The 17854-nt window shown below is 47.1% G+C and overlaps 1 protein-coding gene across 3 annotated transcripts in view; it reads right to left on the minus strand.

The window, feature by feature from the left end:
- ASB16 (ankyrin repeat and SOCS box containing 16) overlaps positions 1 to 17854 on the minus strand; it is a 44383-nt gene that overhangs the window by 4054 nt on the left and 22475 nt on the right. The window contains exons 1-2 of one of the 3 annotated variants that reach the window (XM_073572771.1): positions 8011 to 8130; positions 3462 to 3729 (exon numbers count right to left, since the gene is read on the minus strand). In XM_073572771.1, the coding sequence (XP_073428872.1) occupies positions 3462 to 3729; positions 8011 to 8092 (350 nt within the window). In that variant the 5' untranslated portion in view covers positions 8093 to 8130. Of the gene's footprint in view, positions 1 to 3461; positions 3730 to 7442; positions 7540 to 8010; positions 8131 to 17854 lie in introns of those variants that run through there. The other 2 variants (XM_073572772.1, XM_073572773.1) reach the window with 2 other exon arrangements.

Consider the following 17854-nt stretch of genomic DNA (forward strand, 5'->3'; position numbering starts at 1 on the left):
CCTTTCTCCTCTGTTATGATCTAGCACATCAGAGGAGAGAGAAATGAGGTCCCCGGTCCCACCGGCTGTGTCCCCGGCCCTCTGCATCTTCTTCCGCGAAGAAAATGTCAAGTGCATGTGCAAAGCGCCCACCGAGATCTGCAGGCCGGTACCCGGCAACAATAGGAGAATTTTCCTATTGGTTTATTTTGATAAATGTGATGGGGTCTATCACAGTGATCAAAATAAAAAAAATAGTAAATCAAACCTCCTTTATCACCTTCTTAGTTAGTTAAAAATAATGAAATAAAAAAAAGGTTTTATTTTCATTTTTCCATTAGGGTTAGGGCCTGGGTTAGGGTTATGGTTGTGATTAGGGTGGGGTTAGGGTTGGGGCTAGGGTTGTGTTTGGATTAGGCTGGTGTTGGCGTTAGGTTTGTGGCTAGGGTTATGGTTAGGGTTGGGATCAGGGATAGGGATGTGTTAGGGTTGGGATTAGGGCTTTGTTAGAATTGGGAAATTTCCTCTGTTTAGGTACATCGGGGGTCTCCAAATGTGACATGGTGTCCGCCATTGATTCTGCGTTCAAAAAGTCAAACGGTGCTCCCTCCCTTCTGAGCCCTGCCATGCACCCAAACAGTGGCTTTCTCCCATGTACGGAGTATCAGCGTACTCAGGAGAGATTGCACAACAAATTTTGTTGTCTATTTTCTCCTGCTACCGTTGTGAAAATAAAAAAGTTTGGTTCCAGAGTAAATATTTTGTGAAAAAAGTAAAATGTACATTTTTTCCCCATTGCTTTAGTTCTCGTGAAGCACCTGAAGGGTTAATAAACTTCTTGAATGTGGTTTTGCGCACCTTGAGGGGTGCAGTGTTTAGAATGATGTCAATTTTGGGTATTTTCTGTTATATTGACCCCTCAAACTCACTGCAAATGTGAGGTGGTCCCTAAAAAAATGGTGTTGTAAATTTTGTTGAAAAAATGAGAAATCGCTGGTCAACTTTCAACCCTTATAACGTCCTAACAAAAAAATTATGTTTCCAAAATTGTGCTGATGTAAAGTAGACATGTGGGAAATGTTATTTATTAACTATTTTGTGCGATATCACTCTCTGATTTAAGGGCACAAAAATTAAAAGTTTGAAAATTGCAAAATTTTCAAAATTTTTGCCAAATTTCCGTTTTTTTTCCCGTTCATACTGAAGAAATTTTACCACTAACATGAAGTACAATATGTCATGAAAAAACAGACTCAGAATCAGTGGGATACATTGAAGCGTTCCAGAATTATAACCTCATAAATTGACAGTGGTCAGAATTGTAAAAATTGGCTTGGTCATTAAGTACAAAATTGGCTCTGTCACTAAGGGGCTATTCTAATACTGGTCTGAAATACCCTTACAATTTATGACAGCATTCAGTCTTTTTGGGAAGGAGCCTCTCAGCATGGCACATCTAGAATTGGCAATGTGTGCCCATTCTTCCTTGCAGTAGCTCCAAATCTTTCAGATTGTGAGGGCATTTCCGGGGGACAGCTCCCTCTTCAGGTCACCCACAGATTTTCAATTGTATTCAGATCTGGGCTCTGGTTGGGCCATTCCATGACTCAGATCTTCTTCTGGTGAAGCCATTGTTTTGTTGATTTGGAGGTATGCTTAAGATCATTGTCAGAATGAGTGCATAAACTTTGCACCAAACATACCTGGCATTTTAATGGGGGTGTGTAGACTTTTTTTTATATACAATATAGGTACTCCTTCTGGGAGGAGAACCCGAGTGATCACCAGATTTCAAATTACCATCATTGGGCATGCTCTTCAGAATGGTGTTGGTCCAGGCCTTGCACGCCTGAAGGTTATGTTCACATGGAATTTTTAAGATGGACAAACATGACAAGTTTTCAAACATTGAGCAGTTCAGGAAATGCTTCTTTTTTAGGGTGTTTTGGGAGGAAATGACCTTTTCCTGAAAGGTTTTGAAGACTGTTGGAAGAGTTTTCCCTGTGTTTTTTTTAAGCTTTTTTCATTTGTCAGGACGTAGTTTCGAGACATTTCGGTCACGTTCCATCAGGATTCACTTAAATAAAGTGACGCGCTTTTTTTTCCCTCTGGCTAAGTGCACACAACATCTTTTTCAACTGAAAAATGGAAAAAAAAAAAAAGCAACTTGCTGTTCTTATATTCAGGCTTTTGAACGTCTTTTAACTACTACAGGTGTCTAAAAACACCAAGCGGTTAAAAGAAGTGACTTCCATTATTCTGGTCTTTTCCACTCGGAGCTATTTGCCATGAATTTTGCTTAAAAAAAAACACTGGTGGTTTGTTCCTTATTCAATGGAATGAAAAATAAAGAGACTAAAAAAATCACATTAAAAAAAGACTTCACTAAAAACATGGGAAAACCCTCAAAAATACCCACTGGTGGCCAAAACCAAAGGAAAAACGTTCAGAAAACGACCAAAAAATACGACACAAAAGACGCTTCAGGTAAAAAAAAGTGCAGTTTCCTGAGGAGTCTTCTGCTTGAAAAATTTGGCGGGTTCACCTGAAAAGAAGTCACATGCAGTTGTGGTTTTTCAAAACCTCCTTCAGGGAAAAAAAATACAGAAAAATGTCCTCATGTGAAAATGGATTTCCCATACAAATGAATAGGACGAGTTTTCCAAGCCTTTATTGAAGAGCATTTTGAAATTCGATGTGAATGTAGTGTAAGAGATGCAATAAGGAAAATTAAAAGGGTTGTCCACTACTAGGACAATCCCTTTTCAATCTAAATGTTTGCCTCCTTAAAATAAAAGCACCTATACTCACCTCCCATGCCAGCGACGTTCCAGCAGTGTCAGTACTCGCTTTCCCAGGGCTCATATGAGGTTGTTGTGTCATGTGAGCCCTGTGCCCAATCAGCGTTGACATCACTGTCCCCAACTTCAAACGTATAAGTAATCAAGAGGAAATGAGCGGCCAGAGACAGTCCGCCAGACCTGATTGGGCACAGGACTCGCGTAACGTAACAACCTCACGTGAGCCATGAGAACGCGAGCACCAACACTACTGGAACGGCATAGGCACAGGAGGTGAATATAGGTGTTTTTATTTTAATGGGGCAAACATTCAGATTGAGAAGGACTTGTTCCAGTAGTGGTTGATAGTAGTGGACAACCCCTTTAAGATAAGAAGGGCTAATCCATATGAGTCATAAATTCTTCTGGTGAAATTAGTCTCACTGCTGATGTTTTTTTTTTTTTTAGTTAGGGCATGACCATGACCGTTGGTTATTCACAAGAAGAGTAGACTTTCTCGAGGTCAAGGTTGTCATTGACCAGGGTCCATCATATACTATGGAGCATTGACTACAGTGCCCCTATAATCTAATGATGGTCGTCTTGGATGTTCCAGTGATCACCGGATAATTTATGACCCATTACTATGATTATCAAGCATGCTCATACATTTTCCAGGATTATCCCATGTTAGGTACCTACTCCAGTGATTCTTTGGTGGTACAGATGTGGAGGGGCGCCTCTCCATCTTTAGTCAGAAGACTGGGGTCCGCTCCACGGCTCAGTAGCAGTTGAGTACACTCGGTATGGTGACTCTCGCAGGAATCATGGAGGGCACCACGTCCACCCGCTAGGGTGTTGGGATTTGCTCCGTGGCATATCAAATGTCGCACACAGTCAGAATACCCGCGACCAGCAGTGATGCGCAGTGGACTGGTGTGCGACTTCTTAGGTGTCAGTGAGAAGAGGCCTGGGAAGAAAGCAAATATTAATACTACATGGAGGAAATATGATCCATAGTATCAGCCTGCTAGATAAAACGGCATATAACGCCCATAAAACCCAATGTTTCTACTTCACTGTAATACACCATAGAATCCTAAGCTCCACACACTCCTGATGGACCAATGGCTGCACAATTGTGATACAAAATCATGCGGTAATTGGCAATAGCATTAGGAGGAGTGTTGGCTATGAAATAATTGGCACTGACTCTAAAAAAGGTTGTGAAGGACCAGGAAACATGGCTGCTTTATTCCTGAAACAGTGCCCCACCTGTTCATATCTGGTACTGCAGGCCAACTCCAGCAAAGTGAATTCAGAGAAACTATACGACATACAACCTACAGTAAACCATGGCACTGTCGTTGGAACGAGGCAGCCATATTTCTTTAACACTGGACAACCTATGTAAGGTACGACTTAGAGGGAACCCACTGTTACCCTAGGAAAACTTAACTCATAGATAAACTAACACTACTAGTATGGAAAACACTCGCCTCATATAACCAACCTCTTTGTAAAGAGCCAGGTATGGGGGCTTCATCTGACCTCTTCTGGCAGTCTGATAGAGGGGTTAGTGGGTGAAGTTACACTTTGACTGGCCTGGCAGGGATCCTATGACGGTGCATGACTACTCATTGATCAGTGGCAGAAGGTCTCATTTCACAACTATTGCTTCATACCGTAATGTTTTCTCCACATGTTTTATTACTGGAGTCATATTTAGGGGTAGAAGTTAGCGGCAAATGACTACAGGTTTTAGTCGACATTTTCTATTTTGAGATTTTCCATAATTGTGATGATTGTGGTAGAAGGTCGAGTAATGGAGAATTATCATTATGTCTATGGGGGGCATAAGTAGATCCGCTGGCTCCATATACTGCTTATCTGCCATTTTTGCAGATGCTGCTATTATCAATCTATTATCTATCTATCATCTATCTATCTCATACCTATCATTCTAAGTATCTATTTTTTGTTCATTCTTTTTCTCTCATGTCATTTATGTACCATTCACACATCCAAGTTTCTATCCATTTTTTTTTGCCCATTTTTTTTAGAGCTCATACCAGTTTTAGTTAATTGTTTGTTTCACATGACAAATAAATGACTCAATGGAGAAAAAGCACAGCACATAGATGCTATCTGTTTTTCACAGGCTAATGCTAGAAAAACCTCAGATGTTAAAAACGACCACACAGACTAATAATGGATGAGAATTGAATCAAGCACACTAATGAAAATTGTCATTATGATTTAAAAAGAGAAAACACAGTAGTTTGGCAAAAAATGGCTTCACCCAACCACTAACCATGAGTGGGTAAAACGTTTTGGTCTTATCATTCATATTCTCTGACAAAAAGGCCAAGAAAGCAAAAATTCTGCCGGGGTATGTAAACTTTTGAACACAACTGTATATGGACAAGTAGGTCATAGGAAGCTGAATAAAATGATACCTTGATAGCTGTGATCCAAGGTCTTATTCTAGAGAAATCCATGTTTTTCTTATATGTAAACGTACAGGACTATGGGCTGGACACTGATCTGCATGAGAATCGGCCTCCAGAGATTTTTTTTTATAAAAGGGGGTGCTACCAGTGTGAGACATGTAATGACAAACAGCGATAATCATACTCAGAACTGATCTTTGGCTTATCAGTCACATCTTCAGCTGTAGCTCTCCTCTCATAGTGCTATCAGCTCTGTACCTGGATGATGGCTAAAAATGCTTCAGCTTTCCTCTCAGAGGCAGCTAGTGTTGGGGGAGGGGAGTACAGCAGAACTCTGTATTATTCAAAACGCATCTGAAGTTGTATTTCTCCTCTTACACTGCTGATTTTAGCTCAGTTGTATTAGTCTCCCACCACACGGACTGTGTGAGATGAAAACTAAATCAGTGTTACTTGGAGTCGGGCAGAGGTTTGCAGCCCAGGTGACAGCACTATGAGAGGAGAGCTATGACTGCAGATGTGTTTTTGAATGAGACAAAGTTCAGCTCTGCTGCACTGTGTTAGTTATAATCACGCACAGCTTTGCAGGAGAGTAGTACAGACTGTCAGTCATTACATGTCTCACACTGGTAACTCCCACTTCCATTTAAAAAAATATCTAGAGGCAGGGAGATCAAAGTCTTATCCATATATCTTACCAGCAAGTGTATATATTAAGAAAAATGTGGATTTCTCTGGAATAAGATATCAGATCGTAAGTATCAAGGTATCATTTTATTCAGTTTCCTATGACCTAAGTGCCCTTATAGACAGCTTAGGTGGTTTGATCATAATGACAGATTCCCTTTAAAGGGGAATTCTCTAATTGTGCCTTGAGCAACACACAGCTCTGCTGTGTACTCACTTCCTGGTCGCTGGGGACTGGGGTCAGGCGCTCCTCCTTGAGTGACAGTTCTGTTCAGCAGGTTCACCTGCTGCTTTGATATATTAAGGCTATGTGCACCCGTATGCAGAAAATTCCTGACTGAAAACCGGACTCCTTCCCAGAAAACGCGCATTTTTTTCCATGCATTTTCTGTTCATTTTTTTGCAGAAAATTCGCGGTTTTTATGCGTTTTTTTCAGGAGCGTCCATAGTCTCATAGAAAATAGCTAGAAATGCGGATTTTTCCACGAAATTAATAAGCATGCTGCGTTTTTTACTGCGATGCGTTTTTTTCACGGAAAAAAAGCATCAATATGCACAAAAAGTGCAGAATTCATTAAAATGAATGGGATGCTTCTTTTAAGCGTTATTTAAGCATTTTATTTGGTAAAAACGCTTAAAAAACACGAAAAAAACGCTTACGTGTACACATACCCTAACAGTCTGCTACTGTTCTGGTGCCCACTGTTATCACTATATTTACCTACGGACATAATGGGGCCTTTGAACAAGCACACAGCTCACTAAAGTGAGAGCCATGATTAGGGGCAGGACCGAGACAAGGTATTTTGGTGCCCTAGGCCGATGAAGGTGTCCCCTTTCTCACCCTCCGATGAACCTCAGCACCCAAGTAAAGGAATGAGTACGGAACTAAGGTAAAAGGACCCGTAAAGTGCCCCACCCTTTCACCAAAAAATACCAGTAAACATTAAAATAAGTGATGGACTTTTGGGCTGAGGCTCAATAGAGAGAGCGTTTTCAAAGTTACAAATTCATTGTTTGTGGACCATTTACACAATACGAGGGATAAATAGCGATATTCATCTCTGACACCCAAAATTTTCTATATAACGCAAAATGACAGTCCTGGAAACTAATATGACTTCACTATAATAGGGGCTGTTTGGTTTCACTTAAAGTGTCCATGATTTGGCGGATGCCCTAATGGAAACTAAACAGACCCCATTATAAAGGGATACAGATATGTATGACTGTTTTTAAAGAAGCACGTCCATAAAAAAATTTATCCTCTTAAGGCCATGTTCACACATTAAGTATTTTACATCAGTATTTACAAGCCAAAACCAGGAGAGGGTGATAAATCCAGAAGTGGTGACGGGCAGGGGTGGATTAAGGGTAGCCAGGGCCCGGGGCAGTTCAGACTCTGTGGGCCCCCCTCGTCACGTGACGGGGGTCACGAATCGTAGAGCCACACTCTACATAGAGAATAATGGAGCCTCCAGCACCGACCTCCACCCGCAGAGACGCACTCCACATAGAGAATAATGGAGCCTCCGGCACCGACCTCCACCCGCAGAGCCGCACTCCACATAGAGAATAATGGAGCCTCCAGCACCGACCTCCACCCGCAGAGCCGCACTCCACATAGAGAATAATGGGGCCTCCAGCACCGACCTCCACCCGCAGAGCCGCACTCCACATAGAGAATAATGGAGCCTCCAGCACCGACCTCCACCCGCAGAGCCGCACTCCACATAGAGAATAATGGAGCCTCCAGCACCGAACTCCACCCACAGAGCCACACTCCACATAGAGAATAATGGGGCCTCCAGCACCGACCTCCACCCGCGCTCCACATAGAGAATAATGGAGCCTCCAGCACCGACCTCCAACTGCAGAGCCCCACTCCACATAGAGAATAATGGAGCCTCCAGCACCGAACTCCACCCACAGAGCCACACTCCACATAGAGAATAATGGGGCCTCCAGCACCGACCTCCACCCGCGCTCCACATAGAGAATAATGGAGCCTCCAGCACCGACCTCCACCCGCGCTCCACATAGAGAATAATGGAGCCTCCAGCACCGACCTCCACCTGCAGAGCCCCACTCCACATAGAGAATAATGGGGCCTCCACCCGCAGAGCCGCACTCCACATAGAGAATAATGGAGTCTCCAGCACCGACCTCCACCTGCAGAGCCGCACTCCACATAGAGAATAATGGAGCCTCCAGCACTGAACTCCACCCACAGAGCCACACTCCACATAGAGAATAATGGGGCCTCCAGCACCGACCTCCACCCGCGCTCCACATAGAGAATAATGGAGCCTCCAGCACCGACCTCCACCCGCAGAGCCGCACTCCACATAGAGAATAATGGAGCCTCCAGCACCGACCTCCACCCGCAGAGCCGCACTCCACATAGAGAATAATGGAGCCTCCAGCACCGACCTCCACCCGCAGAGCCGCACTCCACATAGAGAATAATGGAGCCTCCAGCACCGACCTCCACCCGCAGAGCCACACTCCACATAGAGAATAATGGAGCCTCCAGCACCGAACTCCACCCGCAGAGCCGCACTCCACATAGAGAATAATGGAGCCTCCAGCACCGACCTCCACCCGCAGAGCCGCACTCCACATAGAGAATAATGGGGCCTCCAGCACCGACCTCCACCCGCAGAGCCGCACTCCACATAGAGAATAATGGGGCCTCCGGCACCGACCTCCACCCGCAGAGCCGCACTTCACATAGAGAATAATGGAGCCTCCGGCACCGACCTCCACCCGCAGAGCCGCACTCCACATAGAGAATAATGGAGCCTCCAGCACCGACCTCCACCCGCAGAGCCGCACTCCACATAGAGAATAATGGAGCCTCCAGCACCGACCTCCACCCGCAGAGCCGCACTCCACATAGAGAATAATGGGGCCTCCAGCACCGACCTCCACCCACAGAGCCGCACTCCACATAGAGAATAATGGGGCCTCCGGCACCGACCTCCACCCGCAGAGCCGCACTTCACATAGAGAATAATGGAGCCTCCGGCACCGACCTCCACCCGCAGAGCCGCACTCCACATAGAGAATAATGGAGCCTCCAGCACCGACCTCCACCCGCAGAGCCGCACTCCACATAGAGAATAATGGGGCCTCCAGCACCGACCTCCACCCGCAGAGCCGCACTCCACATAGAGAATAATGGAGCCTCCGGCACCGACCTCCACCCGCAGAGCCCCACTCCACATAGAGAATAATGGAGCCTCCAGCACCGACCTCCACCCGCAGAGCCGCACTCCACATAGAGAATAATGGAGCCTCCAGCACCGACCTCCACCCGCAGAGCCGCACTCCACATAGAGAATAATGGAGCCTCCAGCACCGACCTCCACCCGCAGAGCCGCACTCCACATAGAGAATAATGGGGCCTCCAGCACCGACCTCCACCCGCACTCCACATAGAGAATAATGGAGCCTCCAGCACCGACCTCCACCCGCAGAGCCTCACTCCACATAGAGAATAATGGAGCCTCCAGCACCTACCTCCACCCGCAGAGCCGCACTCCACATAGAGAATAATGGGGCCTCCAGCACCGACCTCCACCCGCACTCCACATAGAGAATAATGGGGCCTCCAGCACCGACCTCCACCCGCAGAGCCGCACTCCACATAGAGAATAATGGAGCCTCCAGCACCGACCTTCACCCGCAGAGCCGCACTCCACATAGAGAATAATGGAGCCTCCAGCACCGACCTCCACCCGCAGAGCCGCACTCCACATAGAGAATAATGGGGCCTCCAGCACCGACCTCCACCCGCAGAGCCGCACTCCACATAGAGAATAATGGAGCCTCCAGCACCGACCTTCACCCGCAGAGCCGCACTCCACATAGAGAATAATGGGGCCTCCAGCACCGACCTCCACCCGCAGAGCCGCACTCCACATAGAGAATAATGGAGCCTCCAGCACTGACCTCCACCCGCAGAGCCGCACTCCACATAGAGAATAATGGAGCCTCCAGCACCGACCTCCACCCGCAGAGCCACACTCCACATAGAGAATAATGGAGCCTCCGGCACCGACCTCCACCCGCAGAGCCCCACTCCACATAGAGAATAATGGGGCCTCCAGCACCGACCTCCACCCGCAGAGCCACACTCCACATAGAGAATAATGGAGCCTCCGGCACCGACCTCCACCCGCAGAGCCACACTCCACATACATGGCTGCACTCAGTGCTCTGTGCTGTGCGCACAGGACCTGTGATGAGGTCACAGGAGGGGAGGAGACAGGGGTCACATGATCGCAGGCCCTGACACCTTACCTCCTGTGATCTCATCACAAGCCTTTGCACGCTACCAGCAGCATCAGCGTTCACGCTACTTGTAGATGCTGCTGGTAGCAGAGCACATAATGCCGCCCCCACGGTCACTCACTTTTAGGTGGGGAGAAGATGGAGTGCCATTGCAGCAGCCAGCAGGAATGTGGTGGGGGCCCCCTTAGAAGCTCTTGTGGTGGGGGCCCCGGGGCTGAAGCCCCGCCTGCCCTGCCTATAATCCGGCCCTGTGCGGTGGCGGATTATAATGGGGCAATTTACTGGCCTGGGCTGTGGGCCCCTTAACCCCACTGGGCCCGGGGCAACTGCCCAAATTGACCTCATTATAATCCGCCACTGGTGACGGGTTTCTATTATACTTTTCCTCTGACTGTTCCTCTCCTGGTTTTGGCTTACAAATACTGAGGTAAAATAATGACCAAATATTGAACATGTGAATGTGGCCTTAAGGGGATATCCGGGACAATTTGAAAAACAAAAAATGTACCTAAGTACTAGCAGGCAGGTAGTTGCTGCTTACCTGCCTGTTGTGCATGGTGCCTTTCTTCTCCGGCAGAGCTGTCACAGACTGCTCCTGACGGTGATTCAGCTGCCTCTGCTGACGTCACGTCCACGAAGCAGTGGATTATTTTCCGCTCCACTCTGCTAATGGGGCAAAGCTACATATATATACTAGATGGTGGCCCGATTCTAACGCACCGTGTATTCTAGAATATGCATGTAGTTTATTTAAAGGGAATCTGTCACCTCATTTTTACCCCATAAGCTGCAGTCACCGCCATCAGGGGCTTATCTACAGCATTCTGTAATGCTGTAGATAAGCCCCCGATGAAACATGAAAAATAAGAAAAACACGTTAGATTATACTCACCGGGGGGCGGGGGCGGTGGGTGTTACGGTCGCGGACCGGCGCCTCCCATCTTCATACGATGATGTCCTCCTCCTTGCTTCTCCCTCGGCTCCTGCGCACGCGTACTTTATCGGCCCTGTTGAGGGCAGAGTAAAGTACTGCAGTGCACAGGCACGGGGAAAGGTCAGAGGTTCGGCGCCTGTGCACTGCAGTACTTTGCTCTGCCCTCAACAGGGCCGATAAAGTACGCATGCGCAGGAGCCGAGGGAGATGCAAGGAGGAGGACATCATCATATGAAGATGTGAGGCGCCGGACGGGACAGCGACACCCATCGGACCGGACCGAAAACCGGGGTGAGTATAATCTAACTATTTTTTCTTATCTTTCAGGTTTCATCGGGGGCTTATCTACAGCATTACAGAATGCTGTAGATAAGCCCCTGATGGCGGTGGCTGCAGCTGATAGGCCAAAAATGAGGTGACAGATCCCTTTTAAATTCCACGCCAATATCTTTGATATGGGATTAGGAGTATAATAAAGATTTTAAAACTGTGTAGTGTATTCTTTCATTAAAATACTTCTTATTGTATGTGTGTGTGTGTGTGTGTGTTGAGTTAAGCCTTGAATAACGCTAGGATTAGTTATGGATAGGTGTCTTATTGACACCGCTCCATTACTAAGCCGGGCTTAATGTCACCTTACAATAGCATGGTGACATTAACCCCTTATTAACCTCACTTGCTACCGCTACTTTGCAAGTGGGAAGAACCCGACAAAGCTCCAGAATAGGCGCATCTAATAGATGCGCCTTTTCTGGGCAGCTGCAGGCTGCTGTTTTATGCTGGGGGGGCCAAGATCAATGGCCCCTTACCGGCCTGAGAATAGCAGCCCCCAGCTGGTGAGTTTTGCCGGGTTGGTTCACAAACAGAGGGGGACCCCACTTTGGGTTTTCATTCATTCATTCATTCTCTCCTGCTCAAGCTGTTGCCGGCAGAGCAGGAGCGAAGAATGACAGCCGTGTTCAGCACCAGCCGCCGGGGAACAGCGCTTACTGTAGCGCTTCTACCCCGGCGGCCGTCCGTGTGGTCCTGATGCGGCACACGGTTGCCACACATGTGCCACATGGATATACCATGTATACACACGGACACGGATAGCTCCAGTACCGATTTTTCTGGTACCGGAAATATCTGGACATGTGAGACTGGCCTTATTAAGTGCCCTCTCTTGTTATGTATAGTACCGTCCCTTGCATATTGGATTATATAGAGCCCTGTTTTTTATTACATACCATCCAGTCTTGTTAGCTGTATAATGCAATGATGGCTGATGGAGCATAGGAAAGCTTCCATTCTAATGGAGCAGCTGATGGACTGGTAGTCTGGTCACCGGCTGCTCCATCAGCAGTCATTTTATATCTACAAAGAGAGGGGACTATGTAATAAAAGAGGGCGCTGTGAATAACAAAATTAACAAGAATACACTATATAAGAGAAACCACTGTACATAAGAGCAGAGGAAGCTATATAATAAGGGACGGCACCATATATTAACAAGAATACACTATGTAAGAGAAACCACTGTACATAAGAGCAGAGAAAGCTATATAATAAGGGACGGCACTATATATAACTAGAGAGAATGGTACGTAATAAGGGACAGTGTTATACATAATAAAAGAGGAAACTATGTAACTAAGGATGGTGTTATACAGAATTAGTGAGTACACTATATATTAAGGGACTGTGTTATACATAATAAGTACGTACACTATATACTAAGGGATTGTGTTAGACATAATAAGCGATAATAATGTCTTCCTCCACCTCCCACTGTTCCTAAGTTCATTATAAGTCCCCCTTCCTCCCAATCCCCCACACCCCTCATTGTCCTCCTCCCCATGCATCCCATTATTGTCCTCTCCCCCACCCCATCATTGCCCTCTTCACCACCTCCATCATTGCCTTCTCCCTCACCACTATCATTGCTTTCTCCCCTGCCACCCCATCATTGCCCATTCCACCATCTCCACCATTTCCTCCTCCCCACCACCCCATCATTGTCTCTTCCCCCACCACCCCCATTATTGCCATTTCCACCACCACCATCATTGCATTCACCCCCACCACCCCATCATTGCCCTTTCCACCACCACCATCATTGCTTTTTCCCTCACCAACCTATCATTGCCCTTTCCACCACCCCCATCATTACCCTTTCCACCACCTCCATCATTGCCTTCTCCCCTACCACCCCATCATTGCCCTCTCCCTCACCCCATCATTGCCCTTTCCACCACCTCCATCATTGCCTTCTCCTCCACCACTCCCATCATTGCCTCCTTCCCCACCACTCCCATCCTTGCCCATTCCACCACTTTCATCATTTCCTCCTTCACCACCATCCCCATCATTGCCTTCTCCCCATCACCTCAATCATTGACTTCTCCCCATCGCCCCAATCATTGCCCTCTCCATCACCCTCATCATTGCCTTCTCCCCATCACCTCCATCATTGCCCTCACCATCACCCCCATCATTGCCTTCTCCACATCACCCCCATCATTGCCTTCTCCCCATCACCTTCATCATTGCCTTCTTCACATCACCCCTATCATTGCCCTTTCCTCCACCTACACACAGACACATACAGCACCATTCACCTCTCTGCACATTTCCCCGCAGTGCTATGCATGCATGCACGCACACACACACCACCACTAGTGATGAGCGAGTATACTCGTTGCTTGGGTTTTCCCGAGCATGCTCAGGTGTCCTCCCAGTATTTTGAAAAATGAGGATGAATGAACTCATGGAGATCAACATTCAACACTGCGGAGACACCATCACATGTTTCTCAACGCAGTGATTCTAGAGCAATGCCCCCATCCCTTATGGGAAATATGTAAAAACATGCAAAACACAAGCCGCAGAGACACCATCACATGTTTCTCAATGCAAGCAATGACTAGCCAGGTCTTTCCCCGGGAAGGAACAACCACGGGAAGGGCAGTCTCCAATGAAGTAAACCACCTATGACAAAACATGGTATCCATCCACAGACAGCTGTTTCGGGGTATTGCCCCTCATCAGTGTAGAGTAGGAAACTGGCCAGTAGGAGCAATGCCTAGTAGAAGACTGTGAAAAATGAGGATGAATGAACTCATGGAGATCAACATCCAACACTGCGGAGACACCATCACATGTTTCTCAACGCAGTGATTCTAGAGCAATGCCCCCATCCCTTATGGGAAATATGTAAAAACATGCAAAACACAAGCCGCGAAGACACCATCACATGTTTCTCAACGCAAGCAATGACTAGCCAGGTCTTTCCCCGGGAAGGAACAACCACGGGAAGGTCAGTCTACTGACCAGTTTCCTACTCCACACTGATGAGGGGCAATACCCCGAAACAGCTGTATGTGGATGGATACCATATTTTGGCATAGGTGGTTTCCTTCATTGGAGACTGCTCTTCCCGTGGTTGTTCCTTCCCGGGGAAAGACCTGGCTAGTCATTGCTTGCGTTGAGAAACATGTGATGGTGTCTCCGCGGCTTGTGTTTTGCATCCTCCAAGTATTTTGGCATGCTCGGAGATTTAGTTTTCGTCGTATAATCTGCATGATTTGCGACTTTTAGACAGGCTGAATACATATGGGAATTCCCTAACAAACAGGCATTCCACACAAGTCTTCAAGCTGTCTAGCAGTCGCAAATCATGCAGATGAGACGACGAAATCTAAATCTCCGAGCAAGCCAAAATACTCGAGGGCACCCGAGCATGCACGGGAAAACCTGAGCAACGAGTATACTCACTCATCACTAACCACCACTCATCTCTACACTCACGCACAACACACCTACATACAAAAAAACCCACACACACAGCAACTCTCACCTGTCTGCACGCTCTCCTGCAGCCGCAGCATCACCGACTCCGGCTGCTTCCTCTCTCTGGCACAGCCGGCCGCTGAATGATGACATCACCCAGCGACGTCATCCAGCGGCGCTGCTGTCTGTGTCAGAGACAGGAAATGCGGGCGCCGGGCAGGAAGCAGGACAAATCCCTGCAGCTCTGCGCCATACCTATTTTCTCTTGTAGGCAGCGGAGCTGCTGGGATCGCTCCCTGCCAGCCGCACATGAGGGCAATCTGGCCAGGGGCCCCCCCGGAGCTTCAGGCCCAGAGAAACAGATTGCCCTCATTATTAGCCACCCTACAGGGGCCCCCCTCCACCTCCGGGCAGCGGCTGCATGTCCGCCCATGCCCAGGTTTACCTTTTAATATACTGCTCAAAGAAATAGAGGGAACACAAACAGCTTGTTGCAAATGCAATAGTGTTCCCTTTATTTTTTTTAGCAGTATATATTGCAATCATCAATTTATATAGCACTGCATACTTACAATTGCTCATCTTTCCCTATCAGTTAATTCTTTCTTTTTCCAGTAGGTCTGTGACATCACATGATTAATAACTGACGAGCTGAATCCATCATGCCCATATACATTTGTATCTCATGAACCTACAACTCCCAGTATGTCCTTAACAGTGGTTAGGAGGTGATGGGAGTTGTTGTTATCAGTCTTTATCAGACCATACAGGAATCACAGTAGTGATGAGCTTTGGCAATATCAACAAGTAAACATTTACATCCAGGTATCTTATAGGTGACATCTTCTCTGATTGAGCACTTTCTTTCTTTTCATCTCCATTTTGTCCAGAAGCAAAGTGACTTTTCACATCCACATCTTGTCTCTCTATATTCCATTTTCTCCTGTCTTCTGCATCACATCCTTACATGGTGCCCTTTAAAAATAAGAGTTTTACTATAATGCCCTCTGCATAAAAATATCTCTCCATATTAAATAAGCCTCTTATAGTATTTTCGGCCTCCACTCTGTCCGCCTTAATAAGCTACACCCACCACACGGTCTGCCATTATCAGCTATAACCACTATACCATCCGCCCTTATGAACCATGGCCTATACCATGGGGGAATATGCTGCTGACACTGTTATGGGGGTAATGTCCCCCATTCTGGGCCCCTTCCCGGAATATATGATCCCCATCCTGGTATAGTTTGCCATTCTGGTTTATATGGCCCACCATCCTGCTATAGATGCCCCCTCTTCTGGTATAGATGGGTCCTCCATCCTGGTGTAGATGGCCCAACTTCCTGGTATATATGGCCCCCCATCCTGATATAGATGTCCCCTATTCTGGTAGAGATGCATCCCCCATCCTGGTATATATGCCCCACCCCCATCCTGATATATATGGCCAACCATCCTGAAATAGATTGCCCCCATCATGATATATTGTATTATGCCCACCATCCTGGGATGTATGGCCCACTATCCTTGTATAGATCTCGCCGCACACATTAAAAAAAAAAAAAAGATTCTACTCACATTTCTTTTTCTCCCTTGCCAGCATGGCGTCCTGTTCTGATGCAACATGTGACATCACTGTCATGCGCCTCCACACGCAGACATCAGCTGCGGGAATATTCACTACTCCCCACGCCTGTATGTTAATTCTCTTTAGTAGAGTACACTTGTAATTGCCCAGCCGCTCCAGGAAGCCGGCGGCTGCGGCTAACACGTGTGCCCGCTATAAAGGGAGATTAATATTCACTGCTCTCTACTCCCATAGTCCCGCCCACCTCTTGGCGGTGGCTTCAGTGCGTAGAGGTGGGCAAGATTATGGATGTGGGGAGCAGTGAATATTCATTTTCTTTAATAGCGGGCACACTGTCAACCAAAGCTGCCAGCTCCTGCTTCTTGTGACCCTGCTCCTCTGCTGCCGCCACCCCTCCCCCCAAAAAATTCCTTCTTGACTCCACATACGGCAATCAGACTAGTTCCCTGGATCAATGCCCTATCAAGGAATCTAGTATATACCGTATACCCTGTAACATTATACTTTTCAAGAAAGGCATCCAGTCCCTTCTTAAATTTTAGTAGGGAATCACTCATTACAACATCATATGGCAGAGAGTTCCATAGTCTCACTGCTCTTACAGTAAAGAATCCGCATCTGTGACTATGCTTAAACCTTCTTTCCTCCAGACGTAGAGGGTGCCCCCTTGTCCCCGTCACAGGTCGAAGAGTAAAAAGATCATTAGAAAGGTCTTTGTACTGTCCCCGCATATATTTATACGTTGTAATAAGATCACCCTTTTTCCAAACTAAATAACCCCAAGTGTAATAACCTGTCTTGGTATTGCGGACCCCCCAGAGAATCGATCTCCCTGCTCGGCCACCCAACCACTATGGGGCCCCTGAGCAGGCAGGGGGCCCAGTGCCAGCAGTGGGCCCCCCACCCGTCATCACAGGTTCAACTGTATCAGCTAGATGCCGATACAGCTGACTGCATTGATGAGAGAAGGAACGTTACATTTCCTCTCCCATCATCTCCCCCTCAGCGTCTGACGTCACCGACGCTGACACTGACAGGGGGTCGCGATGACGTCACTACTCTGCACCTGCGGTTCGGAGACACGTGGGAGCTCGGAGCAGCGGAGGAACCAGGAGAAGGAGAGGTGAGTATTGTATTTATTTTTTTATGGGGCTGCATTATACTATAGAAGCTGTCTATGGGGGGGAATTATATTAGGAGCTGCATTATACTATAGAGTCTGCCTATGGAGGTGCATTATATTAGGGGCTGCATTATACAGGGTGGGCCATTTATATGGATACACCTAAATAAAATGGGAATAGTGACAGTTTTCTTGTGTAGGGTGTCTTGCATTGAAATCTGCTGCAATGACCCAGGT

This window comes from Dendrobates tinctorius, unplaced genomic scaffold, assembly GCF_039654945.1.
Source record: "Dendrobates tinctorius isolate UK_male_01 unplaced genomic scaffold, ASM3965494v1 ptg000032l, whole genome shotgun sequence".
Lineage (NCBI taxonomy): Eukaryota > Metazoa > Chordata > Amphibia > Anura > Dendrobatidae > Dendrobates > Dendrobates tinctorius.